An 18,536-nucleotide genomic window follows, 5' to 3' on the forward strand; every position below is an offset into this window, starting at 1 on the left:
ACAAGGAAAAACAATCCTGAATTAGCCCGTCATATCGAATTGAGAACTTTAAGTAGTACTTTCAAATTCTAAAGCTTGTGCTAAAACCCAAAAAAATCAATTGCATTCCAATTTTATTTCTAAGTTGTATCAACTTGTATATACTATGCACCGAATAAAAACCATCATGCTCTTTAAACAAGAATAAACGATCTTCAACTACATTTAGATTCAATAAAACTACCAAAATATAAGCTCGTTAAAAAAAACTTTAATAATATATAAATTCTATTCCATACACAACTATCTGAAAAATCCTAATTTAGTTAGTTGTCATTGATAATCGATGCCCAAAATTTATTTACTTTAGTTAGTAGAATCAGGCATTTGTTGATAATGATAATAATTAGAAAGTTATTCGAATATGTTAATATAACATTAAAGAGTTTTGTTTTCATGCCTTTCATAATTTTTAATACTTTTATGACACCTTCAAGTATAAAAGATATAAAATGACAAATATTTGAGTTTAACTAAATTATGATTTAATATTTTTTTTAAGAGTGAAATATTAAAAAAAATAACTTCAATAAAATGTGAAGTCACGTGACATGTGGTGTTTGGGCAACGCACTCATCTTGCAATAGCAGCACTATCGGCTAATGGCAGAATAACATAATGCGGCCATAAAAAACAACCGACTTGTGTGTGCGGTGCAATGTGCTCTAAATAAATTACGTGGCACCCTCTCAATTTACCTACAAATTAATTACAAAAATAATTTTTACACTATTAAACGAAATTATCAAATATTTTTTTTCTTCAATAATTCAATTAAAGTACATAAAAAAATATTAGTGTATTGTCATTATTAAGCAAAGTTCTCCTGAACTAAAAAATGAAGTGGTGGACTGGTGGTGGTGTGGTGACTGCACAAAATAAGAAAAGAAAGAAAGGAAAGGAAGGGGTCGATGTGGAAGTCCCCGAAGAGTTGGGGGACCTGAGAGATTTAACATACATGACAAAAATTGGGGGTCCGACCCAGAGAGATTTTACTTAGCAGCATACACTACACAAATGGCAAAAAGACAAAACCAAAAAATAGTGGTCTCTTTTCCTGGGCCTTTAAATGGATACACACGTATTCCTTTTCTTTTCCAGACAGATGTCACTACATAAATACACATGCATTACTATTTCTATTTCCCTATTTATATAAAAACAAAATATAATTCACACACATTCCATTTCCATATATGTAAAAAATTATATAATATACTCTGTCTCTATTCTGTGATCATATAAACAAACCCCCTCTTGCCTCTGCTATTTCTCAATTTATATTTCTATGAACCAACCTCTCCAATTTCAGCTCTGAATTTTTGAACCCACATATATATATATATATAGATAATAACCTAATATTTTTACTAACGAAAAGAACAAAACAAAAATCTTAGTCAATGGTGGTGGTGGTGGTGACTGACGACTCCAGCGGTTGTTCCTCTCCCTTATCGAATACCCAATTGCCTAATAAAATATGGGAGGCTGAGCAAAACGACGTCGTTCCATTACAGCAAAATAGGCATAATCTGGCGCCAGAAGTGGTAGTGTTACTAGCTTCGGTGAAAGAAGAGAAAGAAGAAGACCAGACGACTGCTTGTGTTATTGGAGCTAGAGATGGCGGTTCATCTTCGTCGTCTTCTGATATTCCCTCATTGGACCATCCTCCTCAGATAATTCCTTCATCGCCTTCGTCTCCGGTACTGTCGATGGAGGCTTTTGTTGATGAGGAGAATAAGTTTGGTCAGTTATCAGTCAAAATTGAAGAAGAAATCATCGGTAATAATGTGTATGAAAATAAGGAGGGAGGTAGCATCGTTAATGGTGGGTGTTCTTCTTCGTCTCCTCTCGATTCTCCGGCGCCGATGGAAGGGTTACATGAGGCTGGACCACCGCCATTCCTGAACAAGACATTTCAGATGGTGGACGATCCAGGTACTGAGTCAATCGTTTCGTGGAGTCCAGCTCGAGATAGCTTCATCGTTTGGGATTCTCATGAGTTCTCCAAAAATCTTCTCCCAAAATACTTCAAACACAGTAATTTCTCAAGCTTCATTCGCCAACTCAATACTTACGTGAGTAGTAATCTTCCTCTCTGGAAATATATGTATGTATATTTTTAGTTTTGAATTTTAGGTTCTTATGATGATGATGATGATTATACTTCAGGGGTTTAAGAAAATCGACCCAGATCGATGGGAATTCGCAAACAAAGGTTTTCAAGGAGGGAAGAAGCATTTGCTGAAGGACATTAAGAGAAGAAGCAAATACAATAAACAACCAAACGGAGCCATAATTCCTCCCACGTACGATTCGGTGGTTTTGGAATCCGAAATCGACAATCTGAAGAAGGATCAAAACTCATTGAGAGACGAAATCTCGAATCTGAAAAGAGAACAGAAAAATTCCCAGAACCAAATCATCTCCGTAGAAGAGCGAATTCGATGCGCCGAATTCCGTCAACAGAAGATGCTACTCTTCCTCACGAGGACCGTTCTCAGTTCCAAGTTCGTTAATCAACTCATCCAGAAGAGAAAGCAGAAGAAAGAGACCATCGATGCTAGCCAAATCGCCAAGCGTCGCCGAGTTCTTCCCTCCGGCGAAGAACAAGAACAGGTTACGATTCAATCTATCCACGCCGAAACTTTTCCGGTGACTGATAATGGTCCGGCGCCATTTTTGAGCTCCACCGAAGAGGAATCAGATAGTGGAAGCGGTAGTGGTTCTGGTCCGGAGGTGTTGTCGGTTTATAATGTCGTATCTGAGGATCTTCTGAACGACACGTCGTTTTATGATGAAGAATTGGCGGTAAACGACTCAACGATTTATCATGAGTTGGAGGATTTGATTGATGAGAAGCATGAGGTGGACTGGAATGCTGGTTGTATTGGCTCAACTTTTTGAGTTTGGTTAAGCTCACTCACTCACAGTTAGTTTCTCTTTTAATCTTTTTCATTAAATTAATTATTTTTTTAAGTAATACTTTTCACTTTATTTATTAAATGAATTTATATTAATTTTAATGGTCTACGCAGGTGACGGTCAGACGGTATGTTTTTGAAATTGGGAGAACATATTACGATATGGCTTTCTCTTTTTCTTTTTTTTTGTGGGGATTACATCTAGCTTTTCTTAACAGTGTCCAAATCTTGATATCATAAGATTATAGTTTTTTGGGTGCTGTCGTTTAATATGTAGATTGTCGTTTAAGAGCATGAAGTTATGAGCATATATAAACTTCAGCTCAGATGTCTGTGCATAATGTTTAGGTACTTTATGAATCAAGCAAGAATGTGTAATAGAGATATATTCCAATATCATGTCTCGTTTCGTAGATGAAATCTTTACAATTTTGATTAAAAGAGAAAAGAAGAAAAAAGTGCAGAATATCTGAATGAGAATATGAATATTTGAAAATATCTTAATAAGGTAATTTTGTCGTATTCGATAAAGACAATTTGGAATGATATATCATCTCTTTTTTAATTTTTTTTTCTTTACTTCCTGACATCCAACATCTGAATTTTTTTATGATTATCCACTGTCTCTATCCTTCAAACCAAAACATAACTTGATATAGAGGAGAGGGAGGGAGCCCACTAGAAGGAAGGTTGAAGCCAGACCACATTTTTAATGGGACAACAAAACTAGTGTTCATTAAAGTTGAAATTGATGAGTTAATACATCGTGTCAATCAAAATGTGGGATATACTTGAATATAAGCAAATAGATGCCCAAACTCGATCCTGCTCCAATTGAGGCGATGCCTTTTCCAAAAATTTCAATTCTAATCTTAACCGCACACATAATATATGTTAAAGAAAAAGGAATTGGCCACACTCACCCAACAGCAAATGTTCATTTACATTTTACAGTAAGTCTCGTGATGAAAACAGTCACAACTATACGGTAGGAGAGCTACACAAAATAGCTTGTTAATTATTTAACTACTTGCATAGAAGAGGAAAATGAAATTAAAACACTGACATCAACTATGAATCATGCATATGTAATCAATCTTTTATGATTTTTCTTTTTCCTAGTAATTTTTATACTAATTGATAATATAAAAAATTATATAGATGTCAAGGACTTGCTATTTCTTTATGCTCGGCTTACCATTATTAGACTCCTGACCAACCTTATTGAAGATGAAGATAAAGAATAGGATAAAACAAACCGATCAATTTGTTGTTAGTCCTCATTAAATGCTTTTGTTAGAACTTCCATGTATCTTCTTTACTTCACTAGCCGTTCTAATGGAGTGCCGTCTCCCAAATAAGCCAACTGTGACAAGTCATCAGCACTCGTTCTTTGATTCAGAAATCAGATTTAAGTTATTTAATTCCTAAAATAAATGTTCAAATTTCTTTTTATTTGGTTTATTAAATTCTCTTACACCAAACAATCTTACAATCACAATTAAGATTTTTCTCTCTTGGCTTTAAATATATGCAAGTTTTAAGTATTGCATATCTGTTAAGTGAGAGGCGAGCCACACACTTCTAAAATCAAAAGCATTTTAAAAAAGGTAACAAGTAATTTCTGGGGAAGTAGTAATCTTAGTGAGCTCTAACCTGACTTTCGTGTAGTGCAACATAGCACAAGGATTGATAGATGTACTTACCTGTTCAAGAGAGTTGTTGTCCTCTCCAGCTGAATTCTTGACCTTAGCCCATTTAGAAAAGCATAATCATCAATTAATTAGAGCCTTAGCCAGAGAAGACAAAGGAAAATAATGCCTATTCATATCTAAAAGATAACCGTGTAAAGTAAATGAGATGAAGCAACAAATGATAACAAATAAATAACCTATTATACATTCTAGAAATCCCCCATACTCGCATTTGTACAACACCCTCTCATATTTTTGTGTGGAGATAGAGTAGGAAAAATATCATCAAGCAGGTGACTCATAATGAGTTGCACATAACACACAGATTTATTACATAGCAAGCAATTTTTAATTTTTCATGAAGGGGGAGCCGTAAAATTAGGAATGAATAGCTTAACATCAAGAAGAAAGAAAGAGTTATCCTTGGAGATTTGAACCTTTTGGCGCATGGGAGAACAACAGGGAGTTTTTTCTATGCACATATAAAGTAATTACCTTACAACAATTTCCTCGGCAGATGATGATGCCCTTTTTTCTGCTTGCTCTAATATATCTCTACACTCTTGGAGAACTTTGCCTCCCTCAGTAGGGTTAAAGTAATCTGCAGATCCAGTTAACTGCTGTGCTATTTTAAGTTCTTTTGTTCCATTTCAGTGTAAGATCAGATGGACTTGCTCCCTTTATTAAAAGAGATATCAAGCAACTCCAGTACCTTATGGATTATCTTTACATGTTAAATGCTTGTATTGTGGCAAAGCCTTATCAAGAGTAACTGCATTAATTTTGAATTTAACAATATAATTGCAGCAGATAGAACCACCGAGACATCATCAGGAGCAGTTTTGTCGAGAATACATGTATAAAGTGCCAGTGAAAACATAACTATACAAGGCATAAATAATGTAAATGAAAACAACCCATAATGTATTCCCAACAACTACGAGCAGTATACGAGCATTATAACAGTATGTTAGGATGTTATTATTGTCTATTACACCAGGAACAAAGTTTAACCATCATTACAGAATTAATCCAAAGAGCTCAAAGATACAAAACCCACCTGATAAAGCACTCCAATTCGGCAACTTGAAACGTGAAAGAAGCGTAGCGAACAATCTATTCACACAAAACCGCCACAGCCACCTCGTAATCCTTAGCCATGTCCTTCAATTCGAACCTAGAACATCTACCCTACGACCCAGCATACGCACTCCGAAAGAACTCATTTCCCCCTCGAGAATGCACCGGAATTTTCCTACCTCCGGTCACGGCGAAGCTGGGTTTGGTAAAGAATTCAAAATAGAAGAGAGTACAGATTCTGCGAGAAGCGATAGAGGCCAACATCGGAAGGCTCAGGCTCCGATGAGACTTGCCTTAAGTAACGATTATTGGTTAAGACCTCCTTATAAATAATCAGAAAATCTAGTTTTGGTACCATGCTGCTAAATCCCAAAACTTGCTATAAACATAAATCGGACCTCCATAGCTAGTTACTGTTTTACAGGCCCGCCAAGAGTTATGATTGTTTTAAGTTGGAATTGCCGTGGGCTTGGAAATCTATGGACATTTCAATTCCTAAAGGAGATTATTTCTCAAAAGAAACCCAATGTCATTTTTCTAAGTGAAACAAAATGTAAAAAAAGTAGAGTTGAATGGGTGGGGAGGAGTTTGGGCTTTGAAGGTATATTTTGTGTGGAGGCCCAAGGTAGAAAAGGTGGGCTGGCTTTGTTATGGAAAAATGAGGATAATGAAAGTATCAAGGGCTATTCTCATAATCACATTGATTTTACAGTCACAACTGATACCCAGCAGACTTGGAGACTTACGGGCATTTATGGAGAACCACGAAGACACCTGCGATTTCACACTTGGAATTTGCTTCGAACTCTCCATGACTCAACTCAATTACCGTGGTGTGTTATTGGTGATTTCAACAACATCATGTGTCAAGAAGAGAAGAGGGGAGGTAATCCATACCCAAGAAATCTCATTGAAGGTTTCAATTGTTGGGTTTTATGCCCTAAATAAAACTCTTTACAATCTGATTAGTTATCGATATAAGAAATTTGAAGTGATTGATGTTTGCATGAATTTTACATGCTAATGGTTTAATATGTTTAATATGTTTATTACATTCATACACACAAAATCAGTTAAATCCAGATCATATGTTTATTCACAATTACAGTATCGTCAACACAGTGGAATGTGATTGTGATCATATGAATCAAAAGACTTGGTCCCTGTTTCATCAGTGTTATTGGATTTACACTGATGTGATAATCAGCGATGATGTGTACTTACACTTGGAGTAAGTGTTATGTTCTTTCCAGGACATTAGTAAAGTATACTAGTTTCGAATGTATGGAGTATACATTGGACTGGACCGATATTGCAACTAAGTTAAGATATTACAAACTTACCGTTATACATATCTTTCCAAGTCAATATCAGTAGTTGATCTTAAGATTAAAAGAATCTAAATCCTGATATGCTTAGGCTCAACTCAGGAGTGCTATTCATGTTCTTAGATTTATTAGTTAAGCCTACTTTTGGGTCAGGGTGATACGTATATTTTGGGAACATGATAGTATGATTGAGTGGGAGTGCTGAACATAAATATGGAATCTATAGCTTCTACTGGTGTATAGAAGTCAAGTGATGATTCCCTTCGAGCTTAGCAAATAGAAGTAAATGGATGAGCTCTCGTTTAACTGACTAATTATTAGATCACTAAACACCATTTACAGGTAGCTAAGTGTTTTAAGGGGAAAAATACATTGAGGGATGAGAACGGTAAAGAAATCCCATCTCGATGTAAATCATCTATATAGAGGATCTTTAAATCACAATAAGATTATAACAATGGTTAAATGAGATAGCATATTGATATCGTGGAACATACAATATGCTCTATATAAGTCTGAGAGTGCAATTCTAAGTTCTAAGAGTGGATTCAACGAAGAATTAATAAGTAGGAATTTACTTGGTAAATTTGGTTCACTTATTGGAAGCTCAGCATATAGATCCATGGTCCCCATTCTAGTTGAGAACATTCTGCTTGTAAGACTCATTAATTGATTCGTGATTGATCAATTATAATTCTAAAGTTAGACTATGTCTAATTTTATGAATTTTCACTAAGCAGGGGTGAAATTGTAAAGAAAAGAGTTTCTAGGTTTATTTATTTATTAATGGACTTTATATGTCTAATTAATAATTAAATTAAATGACAATATTATTTAATAATGTATTTTAGTTATTAAATAATTAGTTTTGGCATTTAAAAGGTTAGAATTGGAAAATTGGCGTTTTTGAGAAAATAGAGATAAAATTTGATAAAACTGCAAAATCAAGTGAGGCCCAATACAACACCATGACCGGCCACTTATTGTGGGATTTCAAATTAATATTTTCATTATTTTAATGCCAAATAATTCCTAACCTAAACCTAGTAGTTGCCTATAAATAGAAAGTGATGGCTCAGTCAAATCACAAGTTTTCAGATCATCTTTCTGACAGAAATTTCTCTCTTCAGAAAAACTGAGCCTTCCCCACTTTCTATACCTGGCCGAAATCATCCCTCTCTTTTCCCTTCATCAATTTCGTGACCCTAGTGAAAGAGTAAGACTGTGAAGGATCAAACTTGAAGAAGAAGGACATCCGGGCTCAGATCTTGATTATACTCTGCTACAGAAAGGATTCAAGGGTTAGAGATCTGAGTGGAATGAGACATTAATTACGCTGCATCAATGTAAGGTTTTCTTAACTTTATATGTGTTTAATTTATCGTTTTAGAAAGTTCATATTTAGGGTGTTTAAACAACATACTTGTGAGTAGATCTAAGATCCTGGTAAAATAAATATCCAACAACTGGCCTCAGAGCCATGGTAATTGATTTACTTGCAAGAAATTTGGACTTTAAAACGATTGTCTGTTTATTTTTGGATGGTATCATGTTGTATTGAGTGTTATTTGATGAATGATTGATGTTTGTGAATTTTCGTGAAACATAATTGCGATTCTAATTAAGCAAGTTACTTTTTTACAGAACTCAATTTCGATTTAATTTGAATTAGTTATGATTTTTTGAAGATTTGAAAAAATCGGAGCTGTGCTGAAATTTTCCTGCGATCGCGAAAACTGTCCTTACAGCTCACAATTTTTTTCGTTTTTCTTCGTTTTTTCATGCTTTTTCATGGAATTAACTTCCGATTTTTTGTGTAGTTTTGTATTTATAGATTTACTATTCCTAATTCAATTCTAATTATCATTATGAATTAATTTAATATTTTTTAAATTTAATTCAAGATATTAGTGTAATTTGAATTTTAAAATAGTAAATGTCTATCTTATTGCTTAATTATCTATCTTATTTTTAAATTTGATTATATCTTATCTTATTTTTAAATTTAAGGTTAGATTTTAACTATTTTTTAAATTAAATCTTTTTATATAATTTGACCTTATTTAAATTTAAAATAAGATAACTATAATCATGTAATTTTAAATAGATGTAAGATATTTTGCTAACTTTTAAATTTTGTTATTTTATTTATTCAAATTAAATTTAAAATCTGAAAGAGATATTTAATTTATCTTTTCTAATTTTTATTTATAAAATAACATTTAATTTTTAAAAGTAGTTAGCAAATTTTGAAATGATATTTAGGTTGGTTGAAACCTAATTTTTCAAAATTGTAGGTTTAATTTTAAATATTTTTTTTAAAATAATTTCGAAATTTAAATTAATAATTTTTTTTAATTTCGAAAATAAATATTTATTTTATTCTTTTCGAAAATTAAATTTTTATTTAAATTAAATATATATATTTTTTTATTTTAATTTCGAAATTTATTTATTTAAAATTAAATAAATCCTACTTCCAACTATCCAGCTAACCTTGTTGCAGGAGTATGTGGTTGTAGCTTGTGTGTAAGTTTTTAAAACCTATTATTACTTGATTGCAAATAGCCATGGTTACTTTTTGCCAGATCTAATGATCTGATGGCTCCCTTGGTCAAGTTAATAATTTGTAACAGGTATATTTTACAATCTTCTTTCATCTGTGTATGACCTAGCAACATGATAGGACCCATCCAAAGTGTGCCTGTGTGAGCCTATATGTTTATTTTATTTTAATATAGATACATATAGGTTGTTGCTAAATAAAATGTCACACCATGATAGATTTTATTTAGGTCCATTTAGTTATTGGACCTATTCAATTAATAACAGTTATTTATTTTAAGGTTAAATTCCTCTCTTTTGGGCCTTGTGTGAGAGTTGGGAGCCATAGAAGTGGGTACGACATACTGAACCCAGCACCCCCTCACATGAACTACCCCAATTGTGAAGACCCATTTGCCTAATTTGAATAACTGTACTAGGTTAATTATATTAGTTTGACCTAATAAAATTGAATTAGCAACATAATTAACTTTTAAAATATATGAAAATTTATTTTCATTTTAATATTTTAAAGTTAATTTTAAGAAAAACACTTTTAGTTTAGATATTATTTCTAGACAAACTATTTGTATTTTTCTTGTATTTAATTAAATATAGAATTTTAACTAACTAAGATTCTTTCTGGAACTTATTTAATTAAATATTCCTATTTAAGTTATAAATTAGTTGTATCAACTGATTTTTCTTATCTAACTTAAATTTGAATATTTTATTTAAATTTTAAATCAAGTTGAGGAATCCTAGGCATTAGTTATTAAAGATTCTTAAGATATTTTTTAAGTTAATATCTTTTCGAATATTAACTTAAAATGGAATATTTTAGATATTTTTTAGGTTAATATCTTTTCGAATATTAACTTAAAAAGATATCTTCAAATTAAGTAGTTATAACTTAATTTTTTATATTTAATTAAATCTAAATTTGAAATTATTTAAGTTTTAGATTTTTTCTATATAACTTAAATTAGATATTTTTCAAATTTTTTGAAAAGATACTTAGTCAAATAAGATATTTTCTAGATAGTAATTTCTAGACTACTTATTATTTCTAATATTTAAATAGGAAAATATTATACTTTGTGAAATTAATTATTTAAATAATTGATTTTGGTACAATTTTATTAAGTATATTTTTCCTAGTATTAAACTAGAAATAAATAATTAAGCCTTCTCTACACTTAATTATTATTTCTTGAATTTAATACATTTAATTAACTTGGAAAATCTAAATATCTAAGTTGATTTTCATCATGATACTTAAATATTTATTGATTTTTCATGACACTTAATTAAATAGAAAATTATTTTTAGGTTGAAATTTAATTTTTCAACTTAAATTTAAATAATTTTCAATATATATATATTTTTCTTTATTTTTTTAATCAATTTCGAAAATTGCATTTTATTTATGCTATATTTTCGAATTTTATCTTGAAAAATAGATTGAGTTGTAAATTAATTATTTATTTTAATTAATTCTTGGACCAACTCAAGTCAATGATTTTTTCATTTAATTGATTAATTTAAAATAAATGAATTTAAAATATATATAGATACTATTATTAGAAATTGAATTAACTAGTCAAAAGAAAATCTAGATAGGTGATACTTTTGCATGAAGTATTTCTTTTCTATTTTTATTATTTTCGAAAATTGTATAGTTTTTATACTTTATATTTTCGAACTCAATAAATATATTCTCAAAGGAAATTTTTAAGTTGCTAATTATTTAATTTAATTCAACTTAAATTAATTTCCTTAATATTTATATTTAAGATTATTACTAAGATGGAAATAATTAATTTTATTTCAATCACCATCTAAGTATAATTTTATAAATATTTTATTAAATTCTTATTTTTGAATTTTAATTCTTAATTTAGAATTTAATGAGATTTATTTATTAGAATAATAAAGAAAATACATTTTAAAGAATGAGCTTTATTATTATTAAGATATTCGATCTCCATTGTGGGTTTTATACCGCGTTTGTTTTAGTGAGTAATCCTCCCTAATGGAGGAACGTTCATTAGCAATTTCGCACCGTTTAATCTCGCATGATAAGTGATTTGTAAGTGTTTTATATGGTATAGATCACCCTAATGGTGGCGACCATATTTGACTTACAAATTGCGAACAATGGTAGAAGTTCATGAGATAGAATAGCCTTGACTCTCGCCTAAACGGGACAACGCTGGATTCCAATCTTGATCGAATAAAAGGTTGCTGGAATGTTTAACATTTTAGATGAGCTGACAACTCTATTCAATGGATGGTAGCTTTGACTCTCGCCTAAACGGGACACTGATATCAGTTTGTTGAAAAACCTTGGAAATTATTTAGGATTGAATTTTTTAAGTATTTTCTCATATCTTTCCTACTTGCTATGTGCTTATAATTTCTGAATTGATTTTGTGTTAAACCATTATTTATTTCTATTTGTTGATTTCTATTATTTTGTAGTATCCTGTTATTATCAAAATGAATCCCATGTTATCACTGTTGACTGAAAACAAGCTGAATGGATCTAACTTTAATAAGTGGAATGAGAACATTAATATTGCTCTCATAGGAGAAAGTGCCTTGTTTGTTTTAACTGAGCCGTCACCTGAAGTGCCTGGGGACAATGCTTCCAAAGCTGTGAAAGAAAAGTATGAGCGTTGGCAGAAAGCAAATGACAAAGCTCTATACTTTATGCTTTCTAGCATGGTTGACACCCTCAAAACTCGGTTTTCTAAAACCGAGAAGGCTGCTGAAGTTATGACGAAGTTAAATGAGCTATTCGGTAAGGCATCACTTCAGTCACGCTTTGACGCGACTAAGAAGTACATTAATGCACGGATGGAACCTCATCAAAACGTGCGTGACCATGTTCTCCTCATGTCAAGTTATTTCCAAGAAGCCCAGGATCATGGTGCTGAAATGTACAGTGCTACTCATGTCAAGTTACATGCTAATGGTTTAATATGTTTATTACATTCACACACAGAATCAGTTAAATCCAGATCATATGTTTATTCACAATTACAGTATCGTCAACACAGTGGAATGTGATTGTGATCATATGAATCAAAAGACTTGGTCCCTGTTTCATCAGTGTTATTGGATTTACACTGATGTGATAATCAACGATGATGTGTACTTACACTTGGAGTAAGTGTTATGTTCTTTCCAGGAAATTAGTAAAGTATACTTGTTTCGAATGTATGGAGTATACATTGGACTGGACCGATATTGCAACTAAGGTAAGATATTACAAACTTACCGTTATACATATCTTTCCAAGTCAATATCAGTAGTTGATCTTAAGATTAAAAGAATCTAAATCCTGATATGCTTAGGCTCAACTCAGGAGTGCTATTCATGTTCTTAGATCTATTAATTAAGCCTACTTTTGGGTCAGGGTGATACGTATATTTTGGGAACATGATAGTATGATTGAGTGGGAGTGCTGAACATAAATATGGAATCTATAGCTTCTACTGGTGTATAGAAGTCAAGTGATGATTCCCTTCGAGCTTAGCAAATAGAAGTAAATGGATGAGCTCTTGTTTAACTGACTAATTATTAGATCACTAAACACCATTTACAGGTAGCTAAGTGTTTTAAGGGGCAAAATACATTGAGGGGTGAGAACGGTAAAGAAATCCCATCTCGATGTAAATCATCTATATAGAGGATCTTTAAATCACAATAAGATTATAGCAATGGTTAAATGAGATAGCATATTGATATCGTGAAACATATAATATGCTCTATATAAGTCTGAGAGTGCAATTCTAAGTTCTAAGAGTGGATTCAACGAAGAATTAATAAGTAGGAATTTACTTGGTAAATTTGGTTCACTTATTGGAAGCTCAGCATATAGATCCATGGTCCCCATTCTAGTTGAGAACATTCTGCTTGTAAGACTCATTAATTGATTCGTGATTGATCAATTATAATTCTAAAGTTAGACTATGTCTAATTTTATGAATTTTCACTAAGCAGGGGTGAAATTGTAAAGAAAAGAGTTTCTAGGTTTATTTATTTATTAATGGACTTTATATGTCTAATTAATAATTAAATTAAATGACAATATTATTTAATAATGTATTTTAGTTATTAAATAATTAGTTTTGGCATTTAAAAGGTTAGAATTGGAAAATTGGCGTTTTTGAGAAAATAGAGATAAAATTTGATAAAACTGCAAAATCAAGTGAGGCCCAATACAACACCATGGCCGGCCACTTATTGTGGGATTTCAAATTAATATTTTCATTATTTTAATGCCAAATAATTCCTAACCTAAACCTAGTAGTTGCCTATAAATAGAAAGTGATGGCTCAGTCAAATCACAAGTTTTCAGATCATCTTTCTGACAGAAATTTCTCTCTTCAGAAAAACTGAGCCTTCCCCACTTTCTATACCTGGCCGAAATCATCCCTCTCTTTTCCCTTCATCAATTTCGTGACCCTAGTGAAAGAGTAAGTGCCCACACACAGCAAGCAGTAACTCAATCATAGATTGGAAGACTGTGAAGGATCAAACTTGAAGAAGAAGGACATTCGGGCTCAGATCTTGATTATACTCTGCTACAGAAAGGATTCAAGGGATAGAGATCTGAGTGGAATGAGACATTAATTCCGCTGCATCAATGTAAGGTTTTCTTAACTTTATATGTGTTTAATTTATCGTTTTAGAAAGTTCATATTTAGGGTGTTTAAACAACATACTTGTGAGTAGATCTAAGATCCTGGTAAAATAAATATCCAACATCAATAACATCACGGCTGAATGTGAACTGTGTGATATTCAGCTGCTGGGCCAACCGTATACTTGGGAGATGCATCGTGGGGAGCCAAATTGGACGGAGATCCGACTTGACCGAGCAATGGCAAACCCAGCTTGGATTCAGGTATATCCTATGGCTTCACTGTATAATTTACTTCATTCAACTTCGGATCATAGCCCGATTTTATTGGAGTGTGTAAAGTGTCCTAGTCTTGTGGAGAATAAGCGTTTTAAGTTTGAAAATGCTTGGCTTAAAGAACCAATGTGTTACCAAATTATTAATGATTGCTGGAATCGTTCGGTTGAGTCCGATATTTTTCAGAAAATCAGTTGTTGCTCTGAACAGTTGGTAGGTTGGGGAAAAACAATTACTGGGGACTTTAAACAAAGGATTGTCATATGTAGAAGAGATCTTGATCAATTGAAGTCAAAAACAGATGAGGTTTCGGTTCAGAGGTATAAAGAAGTGAAAGGAAAATTGCTTGTGATTTTAGACCAAAGAGAGGCTTATTGAAAACAACGTGCGAAGCAACATTGGCTAAAAAATGGGGATCAAAATAGCAAATACTTTCATGCAGCGGCTAGTACGAGAAGAAGGGCGAATACTATCCAGAAACTACTTAATGACGAAGGGATGTGGGTGGATTGGGATTCGGGATTGAGTGATGTGGTCACTGGTTATTTCAACAATTTGTTCACAGCCGGTCGAGTAAATGTTGAGGAGGTTATTGCTTGTGTTCAAAATAAAGTTTCTGTGGAGATGAATGACAATTTACAAGCTTCAGTGAGTGCAGAGGAAGTGAAGACAACCGTATTTGATATGCATCCTGATAAAAGCCCTGGGCCAGATGGAATGACTCCGGCTTTTTATCAAAAATGCTGGAGCATAGTGGGGACAGATGTAACCAATATGGTTCAGAGATTTTTTCGAACTGGTATTTTTGAAAATAATTGTAGCCTTGCAAATGTGGTGCTTCTTCCGAAGAAGAAACAACCAGAACAGATGGGTGATTTAAGGCCGATGGCACTTTGTAATGTGCTTTTCAAAGTTATCACAAAGGTTATGGCGAATAGGATGAAGCCTTTTATGGACCAAATTGTTGCTGCGAATCAAAGTGCGTTCATTTCCAGTCGTCTCATTACTGATAACATCTTGGTATCCTTTGAAATTCTGCATTATTTGAAGAGAAAACGGCATGGCAAAGATGGATACATGGCGCTCAAGCTTGATATGAGTAAGGCCTATGACAGAGTTGAATGGCCTTTTCTGAGTGCTATTCTGATCAAGATGGGTTTTGCACAAGGTTGGGTGGACTTGGTAATGGCTTGTGTTCGTTCGGCTAAGTATAATATTGTTCATGGGGGACGTGAAATGGGACCGGTGCTTCCTAGCAGAGGTATTCGATAAGGGGATCCTTTGTCTCCATACATTTTTATCATTTGTGCAGAAGGTTTTTCAGCTTTGATTCAAAGATTTGAGGCAATGGGAAGAATACATGGCTGTAAGGTGGCTAATGGAGCGCCAAGGATTTCACACATGTTTTTCGCTGATGATAGCTATTTGTATTCTAAAGCAACAATGAACGAAGCATCTTATGTACAACAAATGCTTCATATGTTCGAAAATGCTTCAGGTCAGCAGGTTAACTTAAGGAAATCCTCTATTTTCTATAGTGTTAATACTGATCATCAAGTGAGGACTCAAATTGGCAGCTTTCTCCAAATGATAACAGCTGATGCTAATAGCACTTACCTTGGTCTTCCAAGCACCATGGGAAGGAACAAAAATGCAGTTCTGGGGTACCTCAAAGAGAGGGTGAGAAAGAGAGTCCACAATTGGGATACAAAGTTCCTTTCAAAAGCAGGGAAGGAGATTCTGATAAAGACTGTGGCTCAGGCTTTACCAAGCTATGCCATGAGTGTATTCCTTCTACCTTTGGACATTAGTAGGGACATGGAACAACATATGGCCAGATTTTGGTGGAAGACATCAAATTCCAAGGTCAAAGGGATTCATTGGATGTCTTGGGATAAATTAAGCAAGCAGAAGAGTGTGGGTGGATTGGGTTTCAGGAGTCTGCGGGATCACAATTTGCCTCTCCTGGGAAAACAAGGGTGGAGATTTATGACTCAACCACATTCTCTTGTTTCTCGAGTTTTTAAAGCTAGATATTTCAAGAATGATTCATACCTTTCGGCTAAATTGGGCAATAATCCAAGTTATGTATGGAGAAGTATTTGGGAGGCCCAAACTATTGTTAAACAAGGAGTTCGTTGGCATATTGGTGATGGTTCAACTATTGATGTGTTGGGGGAGCCTTGGTTACCAGATGACGCGGAGCCGACTGTAACTTCTTGCCATCCTGCTCTTTTGAATGCAAAGGTGTCTAATCTGATGGTTAATGATAGTATTCAATGGGATGATGAAATTCTAGCTGACCTGTTCAATACACGAGATCAGGGTTTAATAAAGTCAATTCCTCTTCAGCTCACTTCAGGTGGGGATCATTTATACTGGACTGCAGACACTTCGGGGATATATTCGGTCAAGAGTGCGTATAACTTGATACAGAATCGAATGGCCATTGGAACACAATTGAAGCAAGTGAGTTCTGGAATGATTTATGGAGATTGAAGATACCTCCCAAAGTCAAGAATTTAGTTTGGAGAGGAGGTACAAACTGTCTTCCCACTATGACTATGCTGCTTACAAAGAGAGTGGCTGTATCTAGCTTGTGCCCCGTGTGTGGAAAAAGTGCAGAAACAATTTTGCACTCTCTGGTGCAATGCGACTTGGCTGCTGCTTGCTGGGAGAAGGCAGGGGTGATCATTACTGGTGCAGCCGTGATGTCATTTCTGGATTGGTGTATTATTGCTTTTAAACATTCAAGCAAGGAGAAGAAAGACTTAATTGCTACTGTTTGTTGGGCAATATGGGGAGCTAGAAATGATAAGGTATGGCAAAATAAAATGTCTACAGCTTCTTTTATTGTTGCATTTGCTGGGAGTTACCTTGAACAATGGAAATCAACTCAAAGCTCCAACTTGGAGTCATCTCAAACCGGTTTAGTTGCTGGTGATGGTGTTGAAAGCTGGTGTGCGCCTCAAAGAAATCAAGTGAAGGTAAATGTGGATGCTTCTTTATTTGGAGTTGATCAAGGCTACGGTATTGGAATGGTTGCAAGAGATGACCACGGTTTCTTCCTAGAAGGAGTTACTAAGAGTTTCAGTGGTGTGGTTCGGCCAGAGATTGCTGAGGCAATTAGCTTCAGAGAAGCTCTAAGTTGGATCAAAAATCAAAGATGGAACCAAGTTGTGGTGGAGACAGATTGTTTGATTGTTGTGCAAGCGCTGCGAAATTCTTTTGAAATGCGTTCTTTATTTGGCTTGATTATTAAAGAATGTAAATTGTTGCTTGCAGAACTAAGAAATGTTTCTTTTCATTTTGTTAAACGTTCAGCGAACGTAGTGGCTCATACTTTTGCTAGAGCTTCTAGTTTATATCCTGGATGTACTTTCAGTATGGGGAATATCCCAACTGATCTGTTATCTTGTTTGGTAGCAGAGTTTGAAGTTTAATAAAACTTATGAATATTTATTCAAAAAAAAAAACAATTATATATACTTTTAGGGATGAGTGCTAATTACAACCTCTTAGTCAACCTTCACGTTCGATAAAATTCCGAATAATTTACCTTACTGAAAACAAAATTCCTGATATTTCAGTTTACCATGCTCGTTCAAAAAATATCAAACGTAATTTCGGCACTGTAATTTATTTAAAAATTTTCAAAAATTTACCGTAATTATGTTGTAAGCACAACGAACACTCCCGTGAAAAAAATTTGAAAAAAAATATTCCGACAAATATTTTCGGGCATAAAGGTAGACTAAGAGGTTGTAATAAGAGATTGATAGTAACACTCCTCGTACTTTAGGTGCTTGATATATTTTATTCTAATTTATTTCAGTAATTTTATTTGTAAAATTTTGTATTTGTAAAATTTGAAGGAATTTGAAATATATCAAACTTTCTTTTCAACTTGTTAAAATAGTTTGAAATTTTTAAATTTTATATTTAAAATAACTATAACTTAAACAATTAAACTAGAAACTAAAAAATTCTAGTTAAA

General features: G+C 33.3%; 3 protein-coding genes across 3 annotated transcripts; all 3 read left to right on the forward strand.

Annotated features, from left to right (window-relative positions):
• The first annotated feature begins 1,219 nt into the window (after nucleotides 1-1,219).
• Nucleotides 1,220-6,100, forward strand: LOC115707594 (heat shock factor protein HSF30). The gene is made up of 3 exons (XM_030635608.2): nucleotides 1,220-2,117; nucleotides 2,212-2,971; nucleotides 3,078-6,100. The coding sequence occupies exons 1-2, from the start codon at nucleotides 1,443-1,445 to the stop codon at nucleotides 2,944-2,946; spliced, it is 1,410 nt and encodes a 469-aa protein (XP_030491468.2). The 5' UTR covers nucleotides 1,220-1,442; the 3' UTR covers nucleotides 2,947-2,971; nucleotides 3,078-6,100.
• An 8,403-nt stretch (nucleotides 6,101-14,503) lies between these two features.
• LOC133029262 (uncharacterized) lies at nucleotides 14,504-14,917 on the forward strand. Its single transcript, XM_061101739.1, has one exon. It carries the CDS (start codon nucleotides 14,504-14,506, stop codon nucleotides 14,915-14,917), a length of 414 nt encoding a protein of 137 aa, XP_060957722.1.
• Nucleotides 14,918-17,097: 2,180 nt separating this feature from the next.
• Nucleotides 17,098-17,982, forward strand: LOC133029296 (uncharacterized). The gene has a single exon (XM_061101791.1). The coding sequence runs from the start codon at nucleotides 17,098-17,100 to the stop codon at nucleotides 17,980-17,982; it is 885 nt and encodes a 294-aa protein (XP_060957774.1).
• The last annotated feature ends 554 nt before the right edge of the window (nucleotides 17,983-18,536 follow it).

Source organism: Cannabis sativa, chromosome 1 (genome assembly GCF_029168945.1).
Source record: "Cannabis sativa cultivar Pink pepper isolate KNU-18-1 chromosome 1, ASM2916894v1, whole genome shotgun sequence".
NCBI lineage: Eukaryota > Viridiplantae > Streptophyta > Magnoliopsida > Rosales > Cannabaceae > Cannabis > Cannabis sativa.

What these genes read in the sequence shown, in the direction of transcription:
- LOC115707594 (XM_030635608.2), top strand. Translation starts at nt 1,443, where the DNA reads ATGGTGGTGGTGGTGGTGACTGACGACTCCAGCGGTTGTTCCTCTCCC. An exon ending in TTCGCCAACTCAATACTTAC is followed by an intron (nt 2,118 to 2,211) that starts GTGAGTAGTAAT and finishes ATTATACTTCAG; the next exon opens with GGGTTTAAGAAAATCGACCC.
- LOC133029262 (XM_061101739.1), top strand. Translation starts at nt 14,504, where the DNA reads ATGGCAAACCCAGCTTGGATTCAGGTATATCCTATGGCTTCACTGTAT.
- LOC133029296 (XM_061101791.1), top strand. Translation starts at nt 17,098, where the DNA reads ATGACTATGCTGCTTACAAAGAGAGTGGCTGTATCTAGCTTGTGCCCC.